The sequence below is a fragment of the Vicugna pacos genome, chromosome 10 (genome assembly GCF_048564905.1).
Source record: "Vicugna pacos chromosome 10, VicPac4, whole genome shotgun sequence".
Classification (NCBI taxonomy): Eukaryota; Metazoa; Chordata; class Mammalia; order Artiodactyla; family Camelidae; genus Vicugna; species Vicugna pacos.
The window spans coordinates 71,122,843-71,148,644 of NC_132996.1; the positions used below are offsets into that span (position 1 = coordinate 71,122,843).

At 55.0% G+C, this 25,802-nt stretch overlaps 1 protein-coding gene across 4 annotated transcripts; it reads left to right on the forward strand.

Moving 5' to 3' along the window:
* The first annotated feature begins 40 nt into the window (after positions 1-40).
* IGHMBP2 (immunoglobulin mu DNA binding protein 2) lies at positions 41-25,509 on the forward strand. 4 transcript variants are annotated; one of them, XM_072970484.1, is made up of 15 exons: positions 41-180; positions 1,905-2,074; positions 3,047-3,230; positions 3,446-3,543; positions 5,517-5,680; positions 7,201-7,401; positions 8,770-8,917; positions 14,923-15,097; positions 15,978-16,160; positions 16,359-16,477; positions 17,051-17,145; positions 18,102-18,225; positions 19,086-19,928; positions 22,079-22,251; positions 24,687-25,509. In XM_072970484.1, the coding sequence occupies exons 1-15, from the start codon at positions 95-97 to the stop codon at positions 24,993-24,995; spliced, it is 3,072 nt and encodes a 1,023-aa protein (XP_072826585.1). In that variant the 5' UTR covers positions 41-94; the 3' UTR covers positions 24,996-25,509. The 4 variants fall into 4 exon arrangements, with proteins under 4 accessions (XP_072826585.1, XP_072826586.1, XP_072826587.1 ...); XM_072970485.1 differs by having other exon boundaries at positions 7,201-7,395; XM_072970486.1 differs by having other exon boundaries at positions 24,452-24,829.
* The last annotated feature ends 293 nt before the right edge of the window (positions 25,510-25,802 follow it).

Here is a 25,802-nt window from a genome sequence, read left to right on the forward strand (position 1 = left end):
AACCCGGTGCGTCGACGCACCGGGCCCGGCCGGAAGCACCGCCCCTTGCGGCAAACGGACCTCCGCGGCTCCAGGCCCGGACCGGGCGGCGGCCATGGCCTCGGCGGCTGTGGAGAGCTTCGTGACCAAGCACTTGGACCTGCTGGAACTCGAGAGAGACGCGGAGGTTGAGGAGCGCAGGTACGGCCGCCGGCCCGGGCCTCTCGGGGTCGGTCCGGCGGTTTCCCCAGCCCGCAGCTCAGACCCCGGGCGGAGCCTCTGTGGAGCTCGGCCTGACCGCCCAGGGGCAGGGATTTGCTCTCCTGGCCCCTCGAGTCCCGACCGCGGCTGTGAGGAGGCTCGGCCGCCTCCGGGGATGGAAGCCTCTTCACCCCCAGGGCAGCCTGTTACGTTTTGGGGACCCTTGGGAAGCCCTTTCTGTTCCCCGCCTGAAGTCCCCTTCTGAACTTTGACTCGTAGATTCTGTCTCTCTCCCCAGTTCGATCCCCAGCGTGTTCTCAGCCCTCTTCCTTACTCGTCCACCCGATAAATGTTTGTTGCTGTTCTGTGCCAGGCCCCGAGTGAGGCAGAGTCATGGATACGGTCACCTAGAGGCTGGGTGTGAGCAGAAGGGGCAGATGGAAGCGTAAACAGTTCCCTTCCAGCGTGACATGCTAACGCTGTGTGTGTGTATGTGTGGAGACAGTGCGGTGGGAGCGTGGAGGAGGAACATCTGATCCTGGGGAGCATTAAGTTGAGGGTGGCTTGCTGGAGGAGGTGGTCCCCGAGCTGCGCTTGCAGAACAATGGGATTTAAGGTGGATGCGGGGGCGGAGCATTTCTGGAAGAGATGTGGGGACCAAGGGCAGCCCTTCTAGCGAAGTCGGGAGCCCTGGAGAGTTGGGCTTGTTTCTGAACTACTGAAACATTGAGAGCTGAGACAGGGCTGTAAAAGCACTTGAGGTACGTTAATTCCTTTGAAGCTCATGCCACCCCTGTGAAGTATGTTACTGTAATTCTCCTTTTATGTCTAAGGAGGCTTGAGACATAAAGAGCCTAAGTAACTTGCCCAAGGTAACACAGGTCGGGTCAGGATGTGAGGTCAGGCAGGCTGATTCCAGAGCTTGCATTCAACTGTTGCACTACAGAAGTTGAGAGGATTTGTTTTAAAGGTTTTCGATTACAGAGGTTAAGAGCATTTGCAGTCATACCGACCTTAGTCGAATCCCCCATTATGTGTGGCTGTGTGACTTGGCAGCCCTAGTTATCCTGTCTGTAAAACGGGAGCATTCTCACTGCAAACCAGTGAGGCGGGAATACAGTGACTTCTAAGTGAAGTGCTCAGCCTGGGGCCGAGTGCAGAGTCAGCACCTGTGGGGACATGGACAGGGGTCGGTTTGAGAAAGGCCTTGCAGAGAAGCTTGTGTTATATTCTTGTGCAGAGGACGGCCCTCAGTGCAGTTGAGCAGGTCAGGGAAGTGAATCGCTTTGCATTTAGGCTGCCTCTGGAGACTGGAAGGGGAGGACCCAGAGGTAAGGCAGTTAGAAGGCTCAGTTTAGTCTGGACGATCAGTGATGTGGGCTTGAGCCAGAGCTGTGGCAGCAAGGGAGAGGCAGAAGTGGATTCAGGGTATACATGGGAGGGACCTGGTCGGACTCAGGGACGTGTGGGACCCAGGATGTGGGGATGAGAGGAGAAAAGATAAGGGAGAGTGAAGGGTCTGTCTCAGGGTGCACCAGGGTGCACTGGGGCTCTTGGAGGAGCAGGTTTGAGGAGGGCTGATTCAGAATTTCCCTGGTCAGATTTAGAGCCTATGCACAGATCTCCAGCTGTTTTTTTCCTCCCTTTTGCCTTCCTGCTGCCTGGTTGGAAGTCAAAACTGGAAAAGTACAAATACTGAAGTCTCCACATTGGGTGTCTCCCAGGTCCTGGCAGGAAAACGTGTCTCTGAAAGAACTCCAGAGCCGAGGCGTTTGTCTGCTGAAGCTGCAGGTGTCAAGCCAGCGGACCGGGCTGTACGGACGGCTGCTGGTCGCCTTTGAGCCCAGGAAGTGCGCGTCTGCCGCTGTGCTTCCCAGTAACGGCTTTACTTCTGGTCTGTGCATTTTGTTTCGTTTTGTGAGGGGAGGTAATTAGCTTATTGCTGTTTGTTTGACGGAGGTCCTGGAGACGGAGTCCATGGCCTCCTGCGTGCTGATCGAGCACTCTGCCGCTGTGCTGCGCCTCCCCCGCTGTGCGTTTTCGACATGGGCATGCGCTGAGTATTGCTGTCTTGAGGTGTGGATTGTGGAGACCGGGTTACGTGTGATCAATTGGAGAGGAAAGCATGACAGTAGGGAGTTCTCAGCTTAGCCATCACGAGGCTTTTGGTCGTCTAGACCTGTGTCCATCCCTGAGCCAGTCACTGGCCAGGGGGTATGTGGAGCCCTGATGGGCTCAGGTGTGAATGGTGTGCTCTGTCCCTGGCATTGGGGGGGCCCCTCAGACTCACCTGGCGATGGGCGAGTCCCCGAACAGTTATCACAGGAGTGAGAGGTCCAGCTGAGGGGGCAGCAAACCACCACTGGCCCCCCGCCACCAGCGCTGTTTCCCCCTGGAATGTTCTCCCCCACATGTGCTTCACTGAGGGCCCACCTGCTGACCTGTCACCCCTCAGAGAGGCCCTTCCCACACTCGAAAATGGCACCCTCGTCTCCTCGACCCAGGGCTTCATCTTTCCTGAGGTGCTCGGCACTGACACCTGAGAGGTTTTTTGTGTTTATTCCTCTCCTCCCTGACGTGAGGGCAGGGTCCATGTTTTTTTCTTAATACAGACCAGTGCCTAGAACAGTGCCTCGCACAGAGTAGGCACTTTAAATATTTTATTGACTGTTATGTTTGTTTTCAATAGTTTATTGAGCTCAAGTAAATTTTCATGTGTGATGTTAGTTAAAAATGTCTTTTCTTACTGCTGCTGATTGCATTTCTAATGAAACTAACAGATGCGGTATTTGAAATGTGCTGAAATTTACTATATGAGGTATTCACATTGAACTTTGTTCTGTGTAACTGGCCTTTGTGTCTGCAGGCGATATAGTGGGTCTATATGACGAAAGTGGTCAGCTGGCCACGGGGATCCTGACCCGGATCACCCCAAAGCTGGTCACGGTGGCCTTTGATGAGTCCCATGATCTCCAGTTGAGTCTGGACCGAGAGAATTCCTACAGACTGTTAAAACTTGCCAATGACATCACTTATAAGCGACTGAAAAAGTAAGTGTGTGTGACTGGCAATCACAAGTAACGTTTTCCCTAAACACATCTCACTCCTGCTGGACGAAAGCAAGCAGGCATGTCTGGACTGGGGTCGGCCGCGCACCCCTCGCATGAGACGGTGGGCTGCGGGTGGCCGCACTGGGCGGGGACTTGGCTCTGAGTTCATTGCTGGTTCTCACTAAGCTCCTAATTTTCATTTTCTCCCCTGGCAGGGCTCTGATTACCCTAAAGAAGTATCATTCTGGCCCTGCATCCTCACTCATAGAGGTCCTTCTCGGGGGAGCAGCCCCCAGTCCCGCCAGTGAAATACGTAAGAGCCGTGGTTTTCCTCTTCGGATTGAAATCACTGTGGACAGTATCGAGAATGCTGTGACCGTGGGCTGTTTTAGCAGGGGTTTGAGGATGTGCAGTGAGAGGAAATCTATCTTCGTGTCTCCTTATAAGTTTCTTTGTGTGACTTGCTTGAACTAACTCTGTCCTTCAATGTCAAAGAAGTAGCTCATTTCACTGGTTTTTTAAAATGGTTTTTTTTCTAATATGTCTAAATATTTTATTTTGAAATGTCAGGACTTTTCCAGCTCAGTGCCCTGTGAAAACGGAGGCTAGCTGATTGTACTTTACGCTTGATGGCATTTTTTTGTGTGTATGTGAAGTCTCAGTTCCAAATGCATTTAATTATTTTCTCAGCATCCTTCAAATTGAAGACAGCTTATTTCTAGTTGTAAGAGTGGTATGTGTTCGTCGTAGAACTTTGGAAATAAAGAGGCGTATCAACGAGGGAAACAAATCACTCAGAAACCTGCCGTTTAGGGTTAGCCTCACGGGTGTGTGTGTATTCTTCTGGTTGTTTCTCCACATCCGTGTACACACACACACACACATACACAGTGTGTCCTCTGCACTCTCATCTCCTTCAGTGTCTTGAAGAGCCTCATGTTGAGAGTTTATCATCTCATTAAGCAGCTGCCCGGAATTTAACAGTCGTCTAGATGTTGGGCTTTGCCGATTTTTACAGCATAGCCTCAGTCACTCTAACAGCAAGGCCACCCTGCACCCTCTTCCCGTCACACCTGTGCTAATACACTGGCCATGTGACGGCTTTCGGCTCAGGGCTGCTTTGTACTTCCTCACATCCCAGAAGCACTCATGTTACAGTAATGTTCTGTTTCTGCCAAATGTCTACTGAGAGGCTGCTGTGAGCTGGACACAGAATTAGCGCTTTATTTGCTGTGTTTTAAGGGACACGATGTGTCCTGGTTGTTGCTAACGTCTTGTCTAGGGGAGAAGGGACGCAGAGTGGGACACAGGCTGGAACTTTGGGTTGGATGCTCTATTCCTTTTTCCAAGTTAGTTTCGGTCTTACTTGTCTGGGTCAGCACCAGGTGCTCACGGGTCCAGCATGCTCACCTCTGTGCGGCCAGCACTGCGTGGTGGGGCTGCGGGCTCGAGGCTGGGACAACGGTGTCTGCTTTTGAAGCACAGCACATACAAAGCAGATAACTGTTTTTTTAAAATTTAAGTATAGTCAGTTACAACGTGTCAATTTCTGGTGTGCAGCACTATGTCCCATTCATGCACATATATACATATATTCATTTTCATATTCTTTTTCATTAAAATTTATTATAAGATATTGAATACAGTTCTTTGCGCTATACGGAAGAAATTTGTTTTTTAACCTTTTTTAAAATGTATTTATTTTCTAGCATGTTTTTAAAATTGAAATATGTATTTTTATATATAGTAGTTAATAGCAGATAATTACTCTTGGTCTCGGAAGATTCAGAGCAGACACAGGCCCTGGATTTACTAGTAATTCTTTTTTGTCCTTTGTTTTTGTCATTTCATGGGTAAATAAAAAGGGATAATGTGGTAGAAATGAACATGTTCTGAGAAATATTTACTGCAGAAAAATCTGTTATTCTGGAGCAGGGTTTGGCAGACTTTTTCAATAAAGGGACAGATGGTAAATATTTTTGGTTTTTTGGGCTGAAATATCAGCAAGCAGCCAGGGACAGTGTGTGAGTGGGCGGGTGGGGCTGCATTCCAGTCAGACCTGACTCGGGAAGCAGGCCTGTGGTCCCCGGGCTGCAGCATCCAGTTCCAGGAGAGAGCTCGTGGAAACAAAGCAGGTTTTGTGTTGACCGGCTGAGCTCTGGGCTGTCCAGCTCTGTCTTTGGTGCCTCGCTCGCCTCCATCTGTGCAGGTGTAGGGAGGAAACACCGGGTGGTGGTGGTGGTGGTGGTGGTGGGGAGCCGGTCCTGACTGCTGCTTCTCCCGCAGCCCCACTGACCTTCTGCAACGCCTCCCTGGACGCCTCCCAGAAGGAGGCAGTTCTGTTCGCGCTATCCCAGAAAGAACTCGCCATCATCCATGGGCCTCCTGGAACTGGGAAGACCACCACAGTGGTCGAAATCATTCTTCAAGCTGTGAAACAGGGCTCAAAGGTGGGCAGTGGGCGCTGGGTCCCCATCAGCACCCATTGCCCTGGGCTGCAGCTCACAGGTGCTCAGTGGGGCCCCGGCCTGGGCTCGGGTGGGCTTTGTCCAGAGCGATCCTGAGTGTTTTCTGACTGAGCATTGGGCCGGGCCCTTTCGACTTCTGGGATCACGCTTGGGAATGTCTGCCTGGGGTATTGAGGTCTGGGTTACTGTAGACCAGGCCACCATCCAGGACCCGTGCTCTGTGTCCAGGCCCTGCCTGGCATGCTGGGTATGCTGTGGGCATGAGGGCGGTCAGAGCCTGTCTGTGCCCTGCAGGAGGAGGCCCTGTGGCAGGTCAAGGGGGACAGACGTGTTTCAGTTAATCAGATGGTCCGGTTAATTGATACCACTGGTTTCTGAGATGTGGAATATAACATCCACATATATAATAGATGTGAACAATAACATTATTGTTCGCTTATATTTTTAATGGTTGAGAAAGGATCTTTTATCCTCATCTGCGTCAACACGAGTCATCACGGGTTCTGAGCACATGGAAAGCTTTTTAAAAAAATTTCTGGTTCATAAACGTTGGCTACTGACTTTTAGGGTGACACTGGGTGTTTCTTACAGACCAGGCATCATCCTAAGCTTTCCCTTGTGCTGCTCCTTTGACCTGGTGCAGGGACTGTGTGGCCCCATTTATAGAGGAAACTGAGAAGCAAGGTCGTGTGTGCTGTCACTCAGCAGTGAGTGGCAGAGCCAGGACTGAACCTGGGCTGACCCTCTCCCAGAGCCCTTGCTCTGAGCCTCGCCTCTCTGCGGGCAGAGCTGCGGCCCTTAGAGCTGCAGGGAAGTGTGTCACTTGGTTACAAAGCCACGTCCAGTGCTTTCCCACAGAGTGTCTTGGCACAGATGTTTGAAAACTTGTAAAAGATGACTTACTGGCAGGAAGCAGATTTGGGGGTTTAATTGGGTGCTTCTGTGGCACCTGTGTGCCCGCCGTGGCGCAGATGTGCCCAGGCCACCTGGGTTGGGTGGAGGCGGAGCCAGGGTGCTGGGAGGGCTGGCCGTGGCTGCCTGTTCTAGGGGTGGGCGTGGGTAGGGACTGCCCCCTCCGCCTCCTCTGCCAGCCCCACCCCACCTAAGAGTGGGACTGCAGTTTTGGGAGCAGGATTGAGCCCATTCAGAAAGGTTCCACTTTGTCAGATGATAAAACGGTTTGACTAGGGGTGAGACGGATGTCCCACCCTGATTGTCTCCGGGCACATTCCTTCCCGTTGCAAGTCAACTTTCCTGGGCTTGTAAGGCTCACAGGCTCCTGAGACTGAGGCCTGGTTGCCTGGAAATCATGTCGGCTTGCAGCGACGTGCGCCTCCAGGCTGCCTTCGCCCGCCCTCTCCGCTGTGCGTTTCCACTTCCACTTCCCCACTGTTGCACGCTCCACCCACCTCTCTTGAAGACTTTCTGTTTGCTTTAATGTAAACTTAAGTGATTTCATTAAAAAAGAAATCACGAGTCTGAGTTTGAGCTGTGCTCCGCAGGTTCTGTGCTGCGCCCCCTCTAACATCGCCGTGGACAACCTGGTGGAGCGTCTGGCCCGGTGGAAGCAGAGGATCGTGCGCCTGGGGCACCCCGCACGGCTCCTGGAGTCCATTCAGCGGCACTCCCTGGATGCGGTGTTAGCACGCAGCGATGGCGCCCAGATCGTGGCCGACATCCGGAGGGACATCGACCAGGTCTCTGTGAGTGCGTCCCCGCTGTGTCCGCGCTGCGTGCAGCGTGTGCCTCTGCCGTCGGTCCCGCAGCGCGGGGCGTCTGCCTGTGTTCCTCTCGCCGTTCTCTGGCCTTTGGCGAGTCACTTAATCCTTTCAAACGTCGGGACGCCCACGTTTGACAGAGACCTGTGCTCGGCTCTTAACAGGGACTCACCTGTCTTCAGGTAGTTTCATGAAGAGGAGAGCAGGTGTCTTACGGGAAACATTCCTCTTCAGGGTCCTGAACAGCCTCCCCCCACACCCCCCACCCTTCGCTCCCTCTGTGAGTACTGATCCTGTTGGCTGGATAATATTGACAAACAAAAAAAGGCAGACTGAAAATGAAGATTCGGAAAATATGTATCGCCCCTAATTTTTGGGTCCATTTTACATGATCCTCCTAAAGAGAACAAGGTAGGTGACAAGCCAGTTTGAGACGGAGTTTCCTCGGGCAGTTTAGTACTTCTGAGCTCATGGGTCCTCTGGTTTACACGTCCCCCCATCCCCTTAGGTGTTTGTTCACCGTCCGCTGGTCTCACTGCCTCACGTTCCTCTCCTCGGCGACCTGGCCTCACAGGCCTGGTGCGGAGAGGCAGGCGTTCCCGTGGGCCTGTTAGTAGCGGAAGCACCAGGGGCAGAAACCAGGATACACGCGTGTCACTCGGGGTTAAAGGTGCTGTAGGAATACGCGGTGATGGGATTTGTGCTCTCACAGATGTGAGTAATTCCGCTTCTTGTTCCTTTTTCAGTCAGTTCTTTTTGGAATTTTCTTCTCTGGAAGTTAGGCACCCCTCCTGTCACCCCTGCCGGACTCCGTGCTCCAGGCAGACGCCACAGATGAGGAGAGGGCTGCGTGTCTTTGAGTGTGGAAGTAAGGCAGGGTCCAGGGAAACACTTTTTGGGTTGAAGAAAATACTTTAATCTCTTGACAGGTGATGGATACTGAGAGAAGCTCGGCCTCTCTTTGTGTAAAAGCTGCTAAAACCCAAATCCTGGCGTGGGCAGGTGCTGTTTCTTCCCCGAGAGCAGATCTGATGACTCTCTTCAGGGTGGGACTGGGGCTGGGGTCCGACCGCTGGTCTTCGCTCAGGTCCCAGTTGAGAACGCCGTCTGCTTCGTGGACCTCAGTCTCCCTTTCTCCCTCCGCTGTGCAGGTGACAGTGGTGCTGAGGTCAGGACGCCACTGCGTGGATCTGTTGCTCCTTCAGGAAAGATTTTTGACCTTTTAGCGCCTTTTAAGGGACTCATGGAAGTGGAGCAAGTGACCATAAAAAAAAGCCCTTTGCAAATTAAAAAGAGCTAAGTAAGTCTGAGGTTGTATCAAAATTCTGATGTGCCCTCTGCTTTTCATTGTAGTTGAAAAACAAGAAGACCCAGGACAAGAGAGAGAGGAGTGATTTTCGAAATGAGATCAGGCTGTTGAGGAAAGAGCTGAAGGAGCGTGAGGAGGCGGCTACCCTGCAGAGCCTGACGGCCGCCTGCGTGGTCCTGGCCACAAACACAGGTGAGGCGCAGCCGGCGGGCGTGCCCCCCTCCTGGGTCTTCTGGGACCCGTTTGTGGAATTGTCTTTGAAACTGGGTAGAACGTGCCAGTGGGGCTCTTCTGGGCCTCGAGTTTTCTGTGTGGGCAGGTTTTCAACTGCAAATTCCATTTCTTTAATTGAAATGAAATATTCAGTGTGTTTCTTCTTGAGTGAGCCAGCCTGTGTCTTTCAAGGAATTTGTCCATTTAATCTAAATTGTTAAATTTATAGGCACAAAGTTGTCTGTAGGGTCCCCCTGTGATTTTGAAGGCGTCCGTGGCATCTGTAGCGACGTCACTGCTTTTGTTTCCGATATCGGTGCTTTGTGTCCTTTTCTTTTTTCCTGACGTGTGCTGGCAAGAGGTCTCTTAATTTTATTGATCTCAGAGAACCAGCTTTTGGCTTCACTGGTTTTTCTCTGTTGTTTTCCCGTTTTGTGTTTTGTTGATTTCAGCGTTGATTTTTACTGTGTCCCTTTCTGCTTACTTGGTTTTAATTCGCTTCTCGATTTCTGTTGTCTTCAGGTGGGAGCTGAGGGCATTGGCTTATGCTGACTTGGGACCTGCTGTCTTTCACACTGTGGGCATTTAGTGCTGTACGGGTTCCCACGTGTTTGCGTTCACAGCATCTCGTAAATCCTGATGTGTTTTCGTTTTCATTCATTGTGAAACACTGTCTCATTTCCCTTTTAATTTTTTTGGACCCATGATTGTTTAGAAGTGTGTTATTTTCTTCCCAAATGTTTGGGGATTTTCCGGCCATCTTCCTCTCACTGGTTTCTGATTTAGCTCCTTGTGGGCGGAGGACATACTGTGTGCAACTTGGGTCATTTCCTTGAGACCTACTTTACGGTCCAGAATATGGGCTTTGTGAGTGAAGAGTGTGCTCTCCGGTCTTGCTGGAGCGTCGTCATGGCTGACGGCGCATCTGCGTCCTCTCCGATTTCTGTGTACGTGTCCTGTCGCTTGTTGAGAGAGGGGTGTCGAAATCACCTGCGACTATTTGGTTTGTCTGTCTCTCCGTGAAGTTCTGTCAGTGTTTGCTCCATGTCCTCGGTCGCTCTTTTATCAGGGGCGTAAATGTTGTTCTCTTTATTAGTCAGTCAGTTTTTCATTGTGGAACGACTTTCTTTATCCCTAGTCATGTTCTTTGAAATCTACTGTGTCTGGTCTAAAAGTAGCCGCTTAAGCTGGAGACAACTTTTAGCTGCTTTCAACCTTTCTAATGCGGCCACTTGGTTCTTAAAAGCTAGCAAGCAACAGTCTTCTAGCCAGCCGGGTTATAACCTTGTGTAATGTTATCACGACGTGACACCCCATCACCTTTGCCAGGTCTTGTGGGCTAGAAGCCAGGCACTGGGGGTCATAGCTGGTGTGAGTACCAGGAGGCCGGGGGCACGGGGGTCGCCTTGGGGTCTGTCTGCCGCAGCCTCTCGTGGGACCTGCGCTAAGGAACAGAGTCCGGGTTCTGCTTCGCTTTGTGATCATTGCTTTGCCCAGTTGTCTTTTAAGTCAGACAGGACAAGAAAAGAGCTACAGAAATACTGTGCTGCCGCCTTCTGTGTCTCCCTGCGTCGTTGCCCCTGGCGGCCTCTTCGCTGCTTCCTGTGGACTGGAGTTACTGTCTGGCGTCCTTCATCTCCCCCTGAAGGACGCCCTTCAGCATTTCTTGAAGGGCGGGCCTCGGCTCCTCTCTGGGGTGTCTTTTTTCCTGTCTGTGTTTGAGTGACTGTCTGTTGGAGGCAGAATTCTCGGCTGACAGCCTCCTTCTTTTGGGCTGTGAACATGTCCCCGCTGCCTCCTGCCTGCGCGGTTTCTGGCGGGAAGGCGGCGTTCATCGCCCCGAGGACCCCCGTAGGGACAGGTTGCCTCTCTCTCGCTCCTTTCTCTGCCTTTTGGCCGTTTGACTGTGAGCCTCGGTGCAGCTGCCTCTGAGGGAACCACTCGGAGTGTGTTGAGTCTCTTAGATGTGAGCATTGTTTTTCATCAGATTTGGGAAGTTTTCAGTCATTTATTTTCAGATGTTCTCTCGGCCCCTCGCTCTCTGCTCTCCCTCTGGGACCCCTGTTGCGTGTGTGTCAATGTGTGTGACGGCGCGCCAGGGTCTCTGAGGCGCTGCGCGTTTCCCTTCGTTCGTTCTTCTTTCCGTTTCTCAGACTGAATAATTCAGTTGGCCTGTCCTCAAGTTCGCTGGGTCTTCCTGTTCAGATCTGCTGTGTAGCCTGTCCAGTGAATTTCAGTTACTGTGCTTTTCAGCTGCAGGGCTTAAAAAAAAATCCTGGCCCTTTATGGAGAGTCTATTTGGTGAGACGTTATCCTTACATATTCTTTTATTTCATCAGCTATGACTTCCTTTTGCTCTGATCATATTTAAAGTCACTGGTATTAGAGTCTTTGCTTGGTAAGCCAGCACTGGGCTTTCTCAGGGACGGTTTCCATCAGTTTCCTTTTGTCTGTATCTGGGCCTTACTTTGTTTCCTTGTATGTGATTTCTTTGTTGGAGACTGAGTATTTTGAAGAACAGCGTGGTAGCTCTGGAGGTGAGGTTCTCTTCCCTCCCCAGGGTTGTTGCTGCTCCTTGTTGTTGGTGCTTGTCTAGTGGTTTTCCTGAGCTGGTTCTGTGAAGTCTGTGCTCTGCGTCCCGAGTGGCCGCTGCAGCCCCTGCTCACTTGGCTTTGTGGTCAGGCAATGGTTAGATAGACGCCCTTGAAGTCCTGGGACCAGTAAGTCTGCTGGTCTTTGTCGAGAGTTCTGTGTGTGTTGGGGAGCACTGTAGCGCTCAGCCAGGCGACTTCTGACCCAGCCTTCATTTTCTGTTGGCACAGAGCTGCAGGGTGAGCCAGGTGTGAGCGCTCAAGGCCTCCTTGGGTCTTCCCCGAGCAGCACACAGCCCTTCATGAGTGTGGCCTTCTGCTCCAGCTGTTATCCACTGCCTCCCAGAGCACTGGTGTGCAGCACTGGCCTCTGGTTGCTTTCCACCAGCAGCCCCGGGGAGAGGGCTGTTTGCAGTGGCCAAGCTCCAAGTCAGGTCAGATAAAGACGGTCCTGCCAGTGGGACCTTCCAGGGAACCAGCAGACGGCTGTGATGGTGGCAGTTCTTTGGGGATGGGGCTTGGAAGGAGTTCTGTCCCCCCACGAGTCAGGCTGCTGATTGCCACTGTGATCACAGGCCATTTGTTTCCAGGCCACCAAGGAGCCAGGGAGCAGTGCCTGGGCGTAGGGACCACGGAGCCCACTCGTCCTGCCCAGGGTTAGCCATTTTTTGGACTAGATGCTCCTGGGTTGCTGCAAGCCTTTGGTTAATTTCTAGAGTTCTGAGAAGGTTGGTTCTGATAGTTTTGTCAGTGTTCTCGTTGCTTTAGTGGAGGGGAGGATTTTTAGAGGTCCTTACTCAGCTGTTTCTGCTGACATCCTTCTCTGACTTTTTAAAAAATTTTTTGTTGAAGTATCGTTGATTTACAACGTTGTGGTTAGTTTCTGGTGTACAGCACAGTGATTCAGTTATACATACATACACAATACATACATAGACACACGTACGTATTCTTTTTCAGATTCTTTCTCATTATAGTTCATTACAAGATATTGAGTATAGTTTCCTGTGCTCTACAGTAACCTTGTTGTTTATCTATTTTTTTATATAGTAGCTTGTATTTGCTAACCCCAGACTCCTAATTTATCCCTCCCTCCCTTCCCTCTTTGGTAACCATAAGTTTGTTTTCTGTGTCTGTGTATCTGTTTCTGTTTTGTAAATAAACTCATTTGTATCATATTTTAGATTCCACATGTAAGTGATACCATGATATTTGTCTTTTTTTGTCTGCGTTCACTTAGTATGACAATCTCTGGGTCTATCCATGTTGCTGCAAATGGCATTATTTCATTCTTTTTTATGGCTGAGTGATATTCCACTGTATATATAGACTACATCTTCTTTATGCAGTCATCTGCCAATGGACATTTAGGTTGCTTCCACGTCTTGACTATTGTAAGTAGTGCTGCTATGAACATTAGTGTGCACGTGTCTTTTTGAATTAAGAGTTTTCTCTGGATATATGCCCAGGAGTGGTATTGCTGGATCGTGTGGTAACTCTATTTTTAGGTTTTGAAGGAATCTCCATACTGTCCTCCATAGTGACTGCACCAATTTACATTCCCACCAACAGTGTAGAAGGGTTGCCTTTTCTCCACACCCTCTCCAGCATTTATTGCTTGTAGACTTTTTAATGATAGGCCATTCTTTTTTTTTTTAAATTGTTATTATATAAATATATTTTGAAATATTTATACAATTATATACTTATATGTAAGCACTTACACGGGCTTAGAAATGATGGCCGTTCTGACTGGTGTGAGGTGATACCTCATTGTAGTTTTGCATTTCTCTAATAATTAGCTATGTGGAGCATCTTTTTATGCACCTGTTGGCCATCTGGATATCTTCTTTGCAGAAATGTCTATTTAGATCTGCTGCCTGTTTTTTGATTGGGTTGTTTAATTTTCTGTTATTGAGCCGTATGAGCTGTCTGTATATTTTAGAAATTAAGCCCCATCAGTCACGTTGTTTGCAAGTATTTTCTCTCAGTCTGCAGGGTGTCGTTTTGTTTTGTTTATGGTTTCTTTTGCTCTGCAAAAGCTTTTAAGTTAAATCAGGTCCCATTTGTTTATTTTTGCTTTTGTTTCTGTTACTCTAGGAGACGGATTCAAAAACATTGCTGCAATTTATGTCAGAGTGTCCCGCTTGTGTTTTCCTCTAGGAGTTTCATAGCATCCGGTCCTCCCTTTAGGCCTTTAGTCCATTTTGAATGTATTTTGTGTATGGTGTTGGAGAATGTTCTAATTTCATTCTTCTACACGTAGCTCTCTGACTGACGTTAAATGCAGCCCTGGCTGGAAATCACAGCCCCCCTCCCTTGCTGAAAAGGTTAGCATGTGGCCTTTTAGGTCCCTCCTGGTTGGACCGGGAAACCAGAATGAGTTTCCTAGAAATGCTTCCCTTTGCACCTGAAGTCACATCCATAATCTAAACACATCTCTTTGTTATCCAGAGCCCGGTCCACATTCTGCTTCCTCTACAGGCACTCTCCCTGACCGTCTCTGAAAAGCCAACCTCAGGACATTTATCAGCATATAGATTTTAGTCATAAAGCAATATATATGCATTTATATTTACATGTGTGTGTGTGTGTATCTCAGTGTCAGTAACCTAGGGAAAAGGGCAAGAGCTAATGTTTTTAGCATTTACTAAAGCCCACCTTCTTGTGGCAGGCACTTCACACGTGATATGTAATACACAAGCTGCATTTTTGTATATGTACTTAAACATCGTGTGTGTGTTACAGGGCACCTGTGTGCTGTGTTAGCATGTGCCATCCTAACAGCCCTGCGAGATACAGGCGTTGCCCACTTTGGCAGATGAGGCCCCAGGGCTGGCTGGCTTGCTCAAGTCCCCACCACTGTTTGCGAGAGTTGGTGTGGGGTGGGGCCGGGTCTCGCTCACACCTGACCTCGTTCCCCTGTCCCGCTCTGTGTTCCACGTCAGAGCAGTCGGGGTGGTGGTCTCGTGTTGTCAGACACGTGGGGGTTTTTCCCTGGGTGAATGCTCAGCGGTTAACGTTCTGTGTGTCCAAGAAAATACCTGAGAAGAGAATTAAATTCTAAATTTAGAAAATGATACAGAGACAATATTTAGAATTAAGACAGCCTTCCAGTCACCCAGAGGGGTGATTGATTTTGGTGACTGAACGCTGGAGTGGCCCGTGGCTAGGGACACGCCACTTTACCCTTAAACACAGGTGGGCTGGCACCACGAGCTTCTGAATGTCCTTCCCAAGTTTTGTCCCGAGATGCAGACATACTCCCCGCGGCCTTAGCGCGAGGCTAGATCGTGAAACTGCAGCTTGTTGCGTGTCTCTGTCAGCATGACGACAGCTGTTACGACACAGCCATCGCCCTCTGTAGAGGCTTACAGTTCTGCTTTCCATCAGGTGCCTCTTTGGACGGCCCTCTGAAGTTGCTGCCTGACGGCCACTTCGACATCGTGGTCGTCGATGAGTGTGCCCAGGCCCTGGAAGCCAGCTGCTGGATCCCCCTGCTGCAGGCCAGAAAGTGCATCCTGGCCGGAGACCACAAGCAGCTGCCCCCCACCACAGCCTCTCACAAGTAAGACCCCTCTGCCTGGAGTGCCTTTCTCTGCCCCCCCCCCTTTCCTGTCCTCCCAAGTCCAGCAGGAAGCCCTGGGCTTACTGGAGCTCTAGCTTGTGTTGGGAAGCCAGAGCTGGTGTATTTAGTTAGGGGTATGTGCTGGGCAGGCAGCTGCCTGGGTGTCTGAGCTCCCGCTCTGGGGAAGGGAAAACCCTGGGGATGTTTTGGCTGAAGGCACAGTTCAGTCCACCCACACAGAAGAACCTATTCCAGAAATGGGGCTCTCCGAGTAGGGAGGGGCAGCCATCTGCCCCAGGTCACCAGCGAGCAGGGCGTGGGCAGCAGGCAGCTGACCGATGGCTTGTAGGTGGTGGGGCCGGAGGTCACAAACGTGCCCGGGGCTGCACTCTAAGTGGCGGTTTTAGAAGGAATCCTGAGTTCAAGTCCTTCTGCGAACGTCCGGCCTGCGGTGTGAGCAGGTGCTCGGGCTGTGCGGTGCTGGGGCAGCAGCCCAGTGGGGCAGGGCGGTGTTTCTGGTCACGCTGGCTGTGCCGACCTCGGTGCCTCTCCTGCTTGCATCCCCTGCCCGGCTCACTACCCTTCCTTGTCCAGGCATAAGCTCTGCCAGCCTGTGGGCTCCTGGAGGCCAGGGTTGGGTGGTGTGGTGCTTGTGGCCTCAGAACCTGGTGCACACTCAGCCCCTACTTGTTGAATTGAAGTTCCCTCGGTGGGGGCCACATAAAGTCACACGTTCTCAGGTCCCAGGATTAGGACCAGATCAGAAGTGGGGACAAGTTGCGTCTGAGGTTTGGGGGCTGCTTTCCTCCATCGTCCCCAGTTTCAAGCTGGACTCGGGGGCTCAGGCCTTCCTGCCCTGTTCTCTCCTCCCCGGGCACAGGGCTGCGCTGGCGGGGCTGTCCCTCAGCCTGATGGAGCGCCTCGCGGAGGAGCACGGCGGGAGCACGGTGCGGACACTGACGGTGCAGTACCGCATGCACGGAGCCATCATGCAGTGGGCCTCGCAGGCCCTGTACCGCGGGCAGCTCACAGCCCACCCTTCTGTGGCCGGGCACCTCCTGCGGTGAGTGACGCAGTGTCTGTCATGCTGGGTGCTGGGCTGGGCTGCTCCACCTGTGGCTCCTCGTGCTGGTTGTGCACCCCGCTCTCCTGTGGGAGGGCCTGTGCCGCGGGGAGGAAGGGAAGTGCGGGCTCTGTTTCTTGGACCCCAGAGCTGCATTATCGCCGTGGCCTCACATGTTCTGTCTCCGGCCGTGTGCAGAGATCTCCCGGGAGTGGCTGCCACGGAGGAGACGGGCCTTCCTCTGCTGCTGGTGGACACGGCCGGCTGCGGGCTGTTTGAACTGGAAGAGGAGGATGATCAGTCTAAAGGGAACCCTGGTGAGCTTGTTTGGAAAGGGTTAGCTGTTTTGTTTAAATAGACCTGAGTTCCTCTTTAAAAACAGAAGCCCCTCTAGTTGCCCACTTCGGGGAGGAGCTGAGTGAAGGGAGGGGGAGAGGAGGTGGGGGCATGTGGCGGGGGAGCCGGCAGGGGTCCTGAGCCAGACGCCCGCAGAGGTTGGGCATGATCAGTCTTCTCCTAAATGGACAGGCAGGACCGGTTCAAGAGAGCAGGTCAGCCCGGGCAGCATCGTGTATTCTCGCTGTGGACCAAGCGGCCTAGCACTGCCTGGCTCGGCCTTGGGATGAGACCCTCGCTCACAGGCCTGCCAGGGAAACAGGATGCTTGGTCCAGCTTCCGTCAGAAAGGAGGCACACTTCAGCTGGGCCTCCTGCATCCTGTACTCCATCTAGCAGCCCCTGCCTCAGGGTACTAGCTCCTGGGAAGCTGCCTCAGGCACAGGGCAAGGTCATTGGAACAGACAGCACAGCGCCTAGGAGGTTCAGCGTTGATGATAGGGTGATGGGTGTCAGCTCACACGGCCCTCGTACTGAAGACTGTTCACTCCCCAGGCGAAGCGCGCCTCGTCAGCCTGCACGTCCAGGCCCTGGTGGACGCTGGCGTCCGAGCGGGCGACATTGCTGTCATCACTCCATACAACCTGCAGGTGCGAGAGCACACCCCTCCCCACTACCGTCTCTGCACGTGTCTGTGCCACTTAGCCGCCCTGGGGGGCTTAAAGAAAAAGAGTGATTTCTGGGCTCTTGTGACCAAGAACTCCAGGCTGGGATTGACACATCAGGACTGGATCCAGGGCTCAGATGACATCAGCAGGAGCCTCTGTCTGACCTGTCCTGCCCCGTCTTGAGCCCTCGCCCGGCTCCCCACGTTGGCTTCGTTGTCAGCCTGCTCTCCCGGGTGGCTGGGCAGCCTCAGGCTGACGTTGTCCTGACAGGCAGTCCTGGGGGGCAGCCTATCTTTTTACGTGGTTTCCCACAGGAGTCTCAGCTTTGAATTTTCCTGGTCTGGCTCAGGTTGTCCCACCCTGGAGCACGTCATGTGGCTGAAAGCCGGGTCTTGCCCCTCCCAGCTTGTGGAACACCGTAGGGCTGAGCATAGCACTTAAGGAGAGTTGGGTGCCGCTGTCGCCTGGAGAAGGGTGCAGGTGGTGGGCCAGCAGAAGCAACAGGCATCACCCTTTTCTTGGGTTTTCTCACATTTTCCTCTTAGTGTCTGTGTGCTTATGAAGCAAAGCCTATCTCCTTTGGTAGGAAAAATGCACCTGCTTCAAAGGACTATGAGGCTGGTGGATGCTGGCATCCTGGTTTAGAGGCATCTTATGTAGGGCTGTGTGAGGGGATGGTTGTCATGAGCCAAAGATGTGGTGAAACATCAGTGTCGGGGTGTGGGGTCACATCTGACCCGTTCCATGTGTTATTTTGTCGGTTCACGTGCACCTGGGAGAAGGGCGGATCTTGGAAGCCGTCACCCCCGAGGCTCCTGCTGGGCTTCCCCAGGGACTTGGCAGCTCTGCTGTGTGAGGCCTCCGCTGAGTTGAAGGGCCGGGTGTCCAAGCCTCCTGACCTGGGCTGTGAGGAGGCCACGGCCTTGCTTTGTTTTCAGGTGGACCTGCTCAGACAGAGCCTGGCGCACAGACACCCCGAGCTTGAAATTAAGTCCGTCGATGGCTTCCAGGGCCGGGAGAAGGAGGCCGTGATACTGTCCTTTGTCAGATCCAACAGGAAAGGTGCGTAGCGCTTGTCAGGGTCCTCCAGGGGAGCACAAAAGGAAGGATTTCTGCTGCTGCACGTGTGGCGGTGGAGCGCGGTCTCTGTCCTCCGAGCTCAGCGTCAGGCGGGAGAGCGACGGGACAGCCGGCGGTGAGAGCGGTGTGCCGAGGGCCCCTGTGGTTACCCGCTCGGGACCAGCGCCCAGTGTGGCAGAAGTGGTCCTAGGAGGTGACCTGAGCGCAGCGCGGCAGGATGAGCAATGTTGGCGGGTGGGGAGAGGTGTTCCAGCAGGCGGGACAGCGTGGGGGCCTAGAGACCAGAGAGGGCGGTGGGCTGGGAGCTCGGCATGCTGGGGGGGCCTGGGCTCCCCGCTGCGGAGGTGCGGCCCTAAACCCAGAGCTCGTCCTTTGGCCTCAGGGTGCACTTAGCCTCAGGGCATGGCTTCATGCTGTCAGGGCTGGTGCCTGCTCCATTTGGTGAGAAGATTGTCCCCAGGAACAGTTGTTGGTTCAGGGGCTTTGTCACTCGTGTGCAGTATGAGGTTGGAAGCAGATGAGAAGGAAGGTACTGGAACGCCCCTTGCACTGCCCTCGTGTCTCAGCCACAGCCCGTCCCTGGGGCTGTCTCCCAGGCCAGGGCGTAGGGAGAGGCATTTGTACTAACTGGAGAGGAGCCCCCTCAGGTACTGTGGCACCGTGCTGGAGGTGGTGGCGCGTGAGTGGACGTGGCCCCGTGGCTCGGGTGGGGGTGTGGTGCCGGGGAGGCTGACGGAGCGGCAAGATGGGCCTTCTCGGGTGATGGTTGCTGACTCGGGGGAAGAGCCTGATTCCTGTTCCTTAGTCTCTGCTACCCTCCACTCACCCCGGCTCTTTTGTAGGTGAAGTTGGTTTCCTTGCTGAGGACCGACGCATCAATGTTGCCGTCACCCGTGCACGACGCCATGTGGCGGTCGTCTGCGATTCCCACACTGTCAGTAACCACGCCTTCCTGAAGACCCTGGTGGATTACTTCACAGAGCACGGGGAAGTGCGCACGGCCTTTGAGTACCTGGACGACATTGTCCCTGAAAACTACTCCCACGAGAGTCCCCAGGTCCACGGCCCAGCTGGGGAGAAGCCCCAGGGCTCAGCTGCGCCTGCCAGGAAGGCCCCTGGGAGCCAGCAGCCCGTGGGGGCCCGGCCAGGGCGGAAGAAGCAGGGCGGGGTGCCCTTGGACTCCGAGGCCCGTGCTCAGCCCAGCGTCAATGGAGGTGGCCCCGAGGGAGCCCGAAGAGATGGCGCAGACCACTTCAGGGCTGTGATAGCGGAGTTTGTGGCGAGTGAGGAAACGCAATTGGAGTTTCCTGCGTCCCTGAATTCGCACGACAGGATGAGGGTCCATCAGATAGCAGAGGAATTGGGGCTGAGGCACGACAGCTCTGGTGAAGGGAAGGAGAGGTTCATAACTGTGAGCAAGAGAGTCCTGCCAACCCCCGCAGCTCCTCCGCCTCCAGCCGGCACCGATAGCAAGGCCCCACTCTGTCCGGAGCCCCCCAGCCCGGAGCAGACGGAGGCCCCCATCAGGGGCCCGGGCAGCCGGGACCAGCTGGACCTGAGGGCCCTACACCTGGAAAGGCTGCAGAGGGCGAGGGGCCGGCAGGAGCAGCAGACCAGGGAGGTGCCGCAGGCCGCGGGCTCAGGGCTGCGGAAGTTACCAGAAAAGAAGAAGAAAGGAGCAAAAGGTGAGTCGGTCAACTGGCGAGAACACAGTTGTGGGGTCCCCTTAACCAGGCAGTTTGCTCCACCCCACTTGCGATCCGCCTGGTGGTGCCGTTGCCCTGATGCTGCGTTTTGTGTGTGGTCTGAGCTCCCTGAGGGCAGTGGCCTCGTGCAGGAACTGGCAGGTTGGAAGAACTTGGAGGGCCTCTGCTGCAGGGCCAGGGCCTAGAGGAGCAGGCGGGGCGGGCACGGGAGCCCTCCGGATGGGAGGGCGGTCACGGACCCCAACCCTCCTTCCACGGGCTCTCACAGTGTCCCAGGCAGGCTGCGTGCCCCGCTGTCACATCCTGTGCCATGCTGGCTCTCTGCGGGGTCGCCCGTGGGCCGTTTGTTCTGCCCTCAGCCTGCACTTTGATTGAGCATCTGTGGGCACGGAGCTCTAAGACCTGGTGGTCACAGCCTGGATTTTCTGGAAACTTCTGTGAGCTCTCGTCAGAGCCATTTCCCTCTCGGCAAGACCGTGGAGCTGGTCTCGTTCTCCGTGTCACTGAATTCCTCTGAGCAGAGCTGCACAAGTAGGCTTCTTGTTTCAGAGCCGGCCTCCCAGGGCCCGAGGCCCTGTCTGAATTCCCTCTACGACATTTAGTGAGCGCTCCTGCGCTCCTGCGTGCCAGGCTTTGTTCTGGTGAGCAAGTCTGACACCACCTCGCCCTCCAGGAGCGGGGCTCTGGCTGGGAAAGAGACGCTCCTCTCCTCTTTAAACCAGGCTGAGGGCCTGTGAGCGCCCTGGGGGCGGGAGCCGGGCGTGTGAGCGGAGGACCTGCCTGCCTTCCGGAGGACGGTGTGAGGCGTGGTTGTTTGAGGACAGAGCGCCCAGGGGAGATTTTGTCCCATCTCAGGGATGCTGGCTCTACTCGGTGTTTGAAGCGTTTCTTTGAGCAGCCACCTTCAGAAGCCATCTGCCCCTCAGGCTCGTATGTGACCTGTGCAGTCCGGGGTCTCCAAGCTCTGTGCCGATGTCCCAGCAGCTGAGAAGTAGGGCGCAGCCTAAGCAGACCCCAGGGCCATGGCTGGAGGCCCACCAGCAAAGGGGCGGCCGAATGCAGCCCCTGGCTGCCCCGCGGCGTCTGCACGGGCCCTGCCCGGGGGCTCCGGGCGGCCCTGCCTGTCCCGTGGGAGGGTTGGGCGGGTGTGAGTCCTCTAGGACAGGCGGCCAGCACCACGTTTACAAGACTGTTTTGGATTGTGGCCTGATCACTCTCTTCCATGGGTGCCTCCCGGGCCATCTCCCGCCTCCTGGAACTGCTCTGAGGGGCGTGGCCAAGCATCAGCTTCATAGCCCATCTGGTGGCACGGGGTAGGGGGCGTGTCCCCACGGACAGGTGACCGTGGCTAAGTAGTGTCTGCCTCGAAGGACTGAAACGGCCACCGTGGACGAGGCACTTGCAGGTGAATGGGGCTCTGGGAGGCATCACAGTTCTCCTCGTGTGCCCCCCACCCCCCGAGGTCAGCCGCTGGGACCTATGTTCTGGCCGCCTCAGGGCCCTTCATGGAGAACAGCTGGGAACGTGCTGCGCCAGCTCGTCCTGCCTCTTCCTCCCCAGACGATCCGCGTCAGCTGCCGGGAGACTCCTCCCCATGGTTTCCTGTGTGTCATCCCGTCTCCGAGTCTGTGTCTGTCACACGTGTGTGTACGTTGTAGAACTATGACTATACATAATCGCGTCTCTTTTCCACTCTTGAGCGTTTTCCTGCAACTTTAGGAGATTTCTGTGCATCTGGTTATAGACGTTATGGTGTCCTAACCCCGGGGCCTGTGAACAGGCCACAATTCACCATTTCCCCGGTGTGGCGCCCTCATTTGTTTAGGGTTTTTGTCTTGATAGTTAATGACAAAGGAATATCTTATTTAAGTGCTTTTCTGGATATAAGAGGATGCACTTTTCAGAGGCACGCTGTGTGCCCTGCCAGCCCCTTCCAGGAGCCCGTGCCCGAGCCCACACCGCCGGGCACCTGGTCCTTGGCTCAGTGAAGGGCGGACACCCCGCTGGAGTGAGTGTCCAGCTGCTCGCTCGCTGTGACCCCGAGGGCAGGAAGCTGCTGCGGGCCCAGCAGGACTGTTCTCCTCTGCTGCTCTGTCCTTCCCCATCTGAGTGACGCCCCTTCCCTGCAGGACTCGCAGCCATGGATCTGCCCGCCGAGGAGGACTTCGACGCCCTGGTCTCGGCCGCCATCAAGGCTGATAACACCTGTGGCCTTGCCAAGTGCACAGCCAGTGTCGCGACCTTGGGCCAGCTCTGCCAGCACTGCGGCCGCCGGTACTGCCTCAGCCACCACCTGCCCGAGGTACGCAGCCCACTGCGGGCTCAGGGTGAGGCAGGGGTGGCGGGCTTTGTTCCCCGTAGACGGGCTCCAAACGGAGACAGAAGCGGGCTGTAAACTCTCAGTGTCTCAAAGCCAACACTGACTCATGATTTGTTTAGAGCACATCAGGGCACAAGCAAGTAAAACACCAGATGCGCTGAGTTACAGCTGAGTTGGCGGGAGCTCAGGCACAGGAGATTTTATTCCAGTGTCCTGGGGACCGATCAGTGGGTTAACTTAGCAGAGGTGGGAGGGGGCCTCTGGCCCACGGTCTGAAGTGGGCTGGCAGCCTGGCTGCATTTTCGTTTGTTCCTTGAGTGCATATGAGTGGGAAGGGCCTCTGCCAGACATGGGGAGCTGGGGGCCAGAGCAGACTTCATCTCTGCCCTGGGAGGTGCAGGGCCTGGCAGGGAGCCGATAAGAGGCTAGCACATGGTATCGTGTGCTCCAAAGAGGGACCCAGAGGTGGCAGCACGGAGCGGGGCTGCCAAGCTGCCCATCAGAGTGGACTTCTTGGAGGAAGTAACATGGGCTGAGACCTGACAGGTGACAGGCAGGGAACTGGGCTGGGTGGCATGTGCGGAAATCCTGGGGAGAGGCTGCAGGGCATTTGGGCCACTGGGGGTCATGTGTGAGGGTGAGAATCCAGGCCCAGGAGGGCCTAACAAGCTGCCTCGAGGGGTCAAGCCTGGTCCTGAGGACAGTGGGGAGCGTGGGGGGTTCAGCAGAGCTGTGAGCCGGAGACTGAGTGGCCCTGCAGGTGAGGCCAGGAGGCAGCGGGAAGTGACTGCAGGGATGTGGGCCAGAGACCTCAAGGGTCTCCCTGGGGATGGGGATGAATTTGGAGCCCCTTAAATTGGTGGTATGTCAAGGATGAGAAGAGGTCAGAGACCCAAAGTGGCCCTTGGGTTTCTGGTTTGGGCGGTGGGAGGGTGGCAGTGGGGCTCTCGGAAGGGGGAGGAGGGGCAGGCGACGCCGTCGTGGAGGGGTTAGGTCTGTCCCAGCGAGTCCCTCTGCAGGTCGGGGGGCGTGGCTGCCACCCACTGGGTGGCTCTGCTCATCTCTGAACCCAGAAAGCCCGGGGTGAGAGGCTGGCCCTCCTCAACAGTGGCATGGCCTCTCCATGGTCATGCCTGCTCATAAGGTGCACGGAATGTTAGACTTTTATGTGGAACGTTTAGAAATGGTCAGGCGAGGGCTTTGGGTGCCGGCTCCCGTCACATGCATAGCTTGTGTTCCTTGGTGCTGCCGTGAGGCGGTGGGTTTGGGGTCCTGGGCCACGTGGACGGGGTACCGCTGCACGTCTGTCTCTGAGGGCTGCGGGCGAGGGTGCCCAGAAGGGGCAGAGGAAGGACGGGTGCCAGGCGGGGGCGCGGGCCCAGGGGGCTCGGGGAAGCTGCACGGGGCCAGAGGAGCCGACCAGCTGCCTGTCCTGGGATCTTGCTGGGCCTGAACTTGGGACCTACCTCGCGGTTTCCAAGGCAAACACCCTTCCTTTGGGCAGTGGAGGAAGCACAGGCTTTAGTGGGTTCAGGCTGCTCCTCTGCTTTCTAGAAGGAATCACAGAACACGTGTGCTGAGCACTGGACGTGGTGCCGGCACCTGGAGAAGCCAAGTGAGCTCTTCTTCCCTCCTCCCTCCTCCTGGAAGGAGTCGGGCTGGAGCTTCACTGAAGCGCAGCATGTGACACCCGCCCTAGCGGGGATTAGTCAGCTGGTGTGAGCTGTGGAGCACTTGGCACTTGGGTTGTGTGAATCCACAGCTGACGATGCTCCTCCTTGGGAGACGTGCCCGTGAGCTAATCAGGTGGAAAGGCACTTGACCCGCACAGTGCCGTTTCCGCCGAGTGTGCTGACACCTTAAATGCCACCTAAGTGGCATGACATCGCCCTGCCGGGGAGGTGTGGGGACCCGCCCCGCACTGGCCTCGGCTCGGAGGACTGTCTGGGCTGAGGCAAGGAAAGGGCTGCAGGATGGGTTTTGGGCTCCAGCCGCCAGCCCTGCCAGGGTGTGGGGTCCCCTCCCTACTCCCCCCGCCAGCCTGCAGGTGAGGGTCCATGTGCAGGAAGAGTAGGGAGCCCCTCCGAGGTCTGTGCTGGGGCTCATGGTCCCCAGCCCTGTGATGGCAGCCCTGGGGGCCTCGTCCCTACCTGGCCTGGTGCTGACTGTCCTGTCCCCCCAGATCCACGGCTGTGGGGAGAGGGCTCGCACCCATGCCCGGCAGAGGATCAGCCAGGAAGGAGTCCTTTACGCTGGTAGTGGGACCAAGGACAGGTCCCTGGACCCTGCCAAGAGGGCCCAGCTCCAGAGGAGGCTGGACAGGAAGCTGGACGAGCTGACCGGCCAGAGGAAGAGCAAGAGGAAGGAGAAGGGAAAGTGAGGCCTGGGTGTCACACACTGCGCTCTGTTCCTCGTAGCTGCTGCTGGCGACAGTGTTGCCACCAGACCTGCACCATCTCCCCTGGGCGGACGCGGTCATGAGCCTCTCTGATGTGACGAAGGTGGCGGAGAGGCCCGGGGACACGCAGCTGGGGCCTTTAGCCCTTTCTCAGTGCCAGTGTTGGGGTGAGCCTGGCAGTGCCACGCCCCCTCCTCACTCCTGCCCTGGACCGTCCCCCTTCCTTGCGTCCTGGTCCTGCCTTCAGCATCCTGGGCTGCTGCTGCTAGGGTCAGGGAGGCTCTGTTCCCTTGGAGAGGCGCCTGAGCCTCAGGCTCTGTACAAGTGATGACCCCACTGTCCAGGGCCGGCCAGCTTTCAGCTCGTCAGGTGAGGGCGGCACCTGAGCACTCAGTTCGTGCCCTGGGAGCCTGCGCCTGAGGACGCCCAGCCCTTCTCCCGCGTGTCCCCGTGCGGCCAGCTCACCCTTCATCGGCGTTGTGACTTCGCCGAGGCCGCTTCTGTCTTCCGTTTCCTGGTGGCTGCAGTGATCCCACCCTGGCCCCACAGGGCAGCAGACACAGCTCTGGCCGTTCCCAGCTCCAGGAAGCCTGGAGGTCGGGCCTGGCGGGTGTGAGCCTGGCCTCGGCGCCATGCCCGGTGGTGGTCTGCGGAGAGAGCCGTCCCCGAGGGCTGGGGGGTAACACTTGGCAGTCCAGAGCCCTCTCGGAGGTGTCCTTCGGGGTCCCTTGTTGAGAGAACCTCAGACGGATGTATTATTTTAGTCTCAGAGTTTTACTTGTTTCAAAGGGATGTAAATTATCTAAAAATTAAATAAATATATATGCACGCGGCTCACAGTATGTTTGTGTCTCAAGTGAACGTTCTTCCCCTCTTTGCTCAAAGTATCACTTCTCTGAAGTGGCTGAGAGCACAGGTGAGCCAGTGTTCGCTCTGAATGCTCCATGGCCGGGGACGGTGGGTGTCTGGCCGCAGCCGGGGAAGTTCTGGTCCTGTCACAGGTGATGGGGAGAAGGCGTTGCTGATCTGCTTGACTTTTACACCAACTGGAATGGAAGTTTCAGATTGGCAGGTTGGGAGTTGTAAACTGACGAGGGAAACATAAGGCCAGGCTCGGTGGAAAGATAGTGGGGAG

Bases quoted from the DNA above. Each gene is read 5' to 3' on its own strand.
- IGHMBP2 (XM_072970484.1), top strand. From the start codon at position 95: ATGGCCTCGGCGGCTGTGGAGAGCTTCGTGACCAAGCACTTGGACCTG. The intron at 7,402-8,769 runs GTGAGTGCGTCC...TTTTCATTGTAG, and splicing joins GGGACATCGACCAGGTCTCT to TTGAAAAACAAGAAGACCCA. The intron at 22,252-24,686 runs GTACGCAGCCCA...TGTTCCTCGTAG, and splicing joins TCAGCCACCACCTGCCCGAG to CTGCTGCTGGCGACAGTGTT.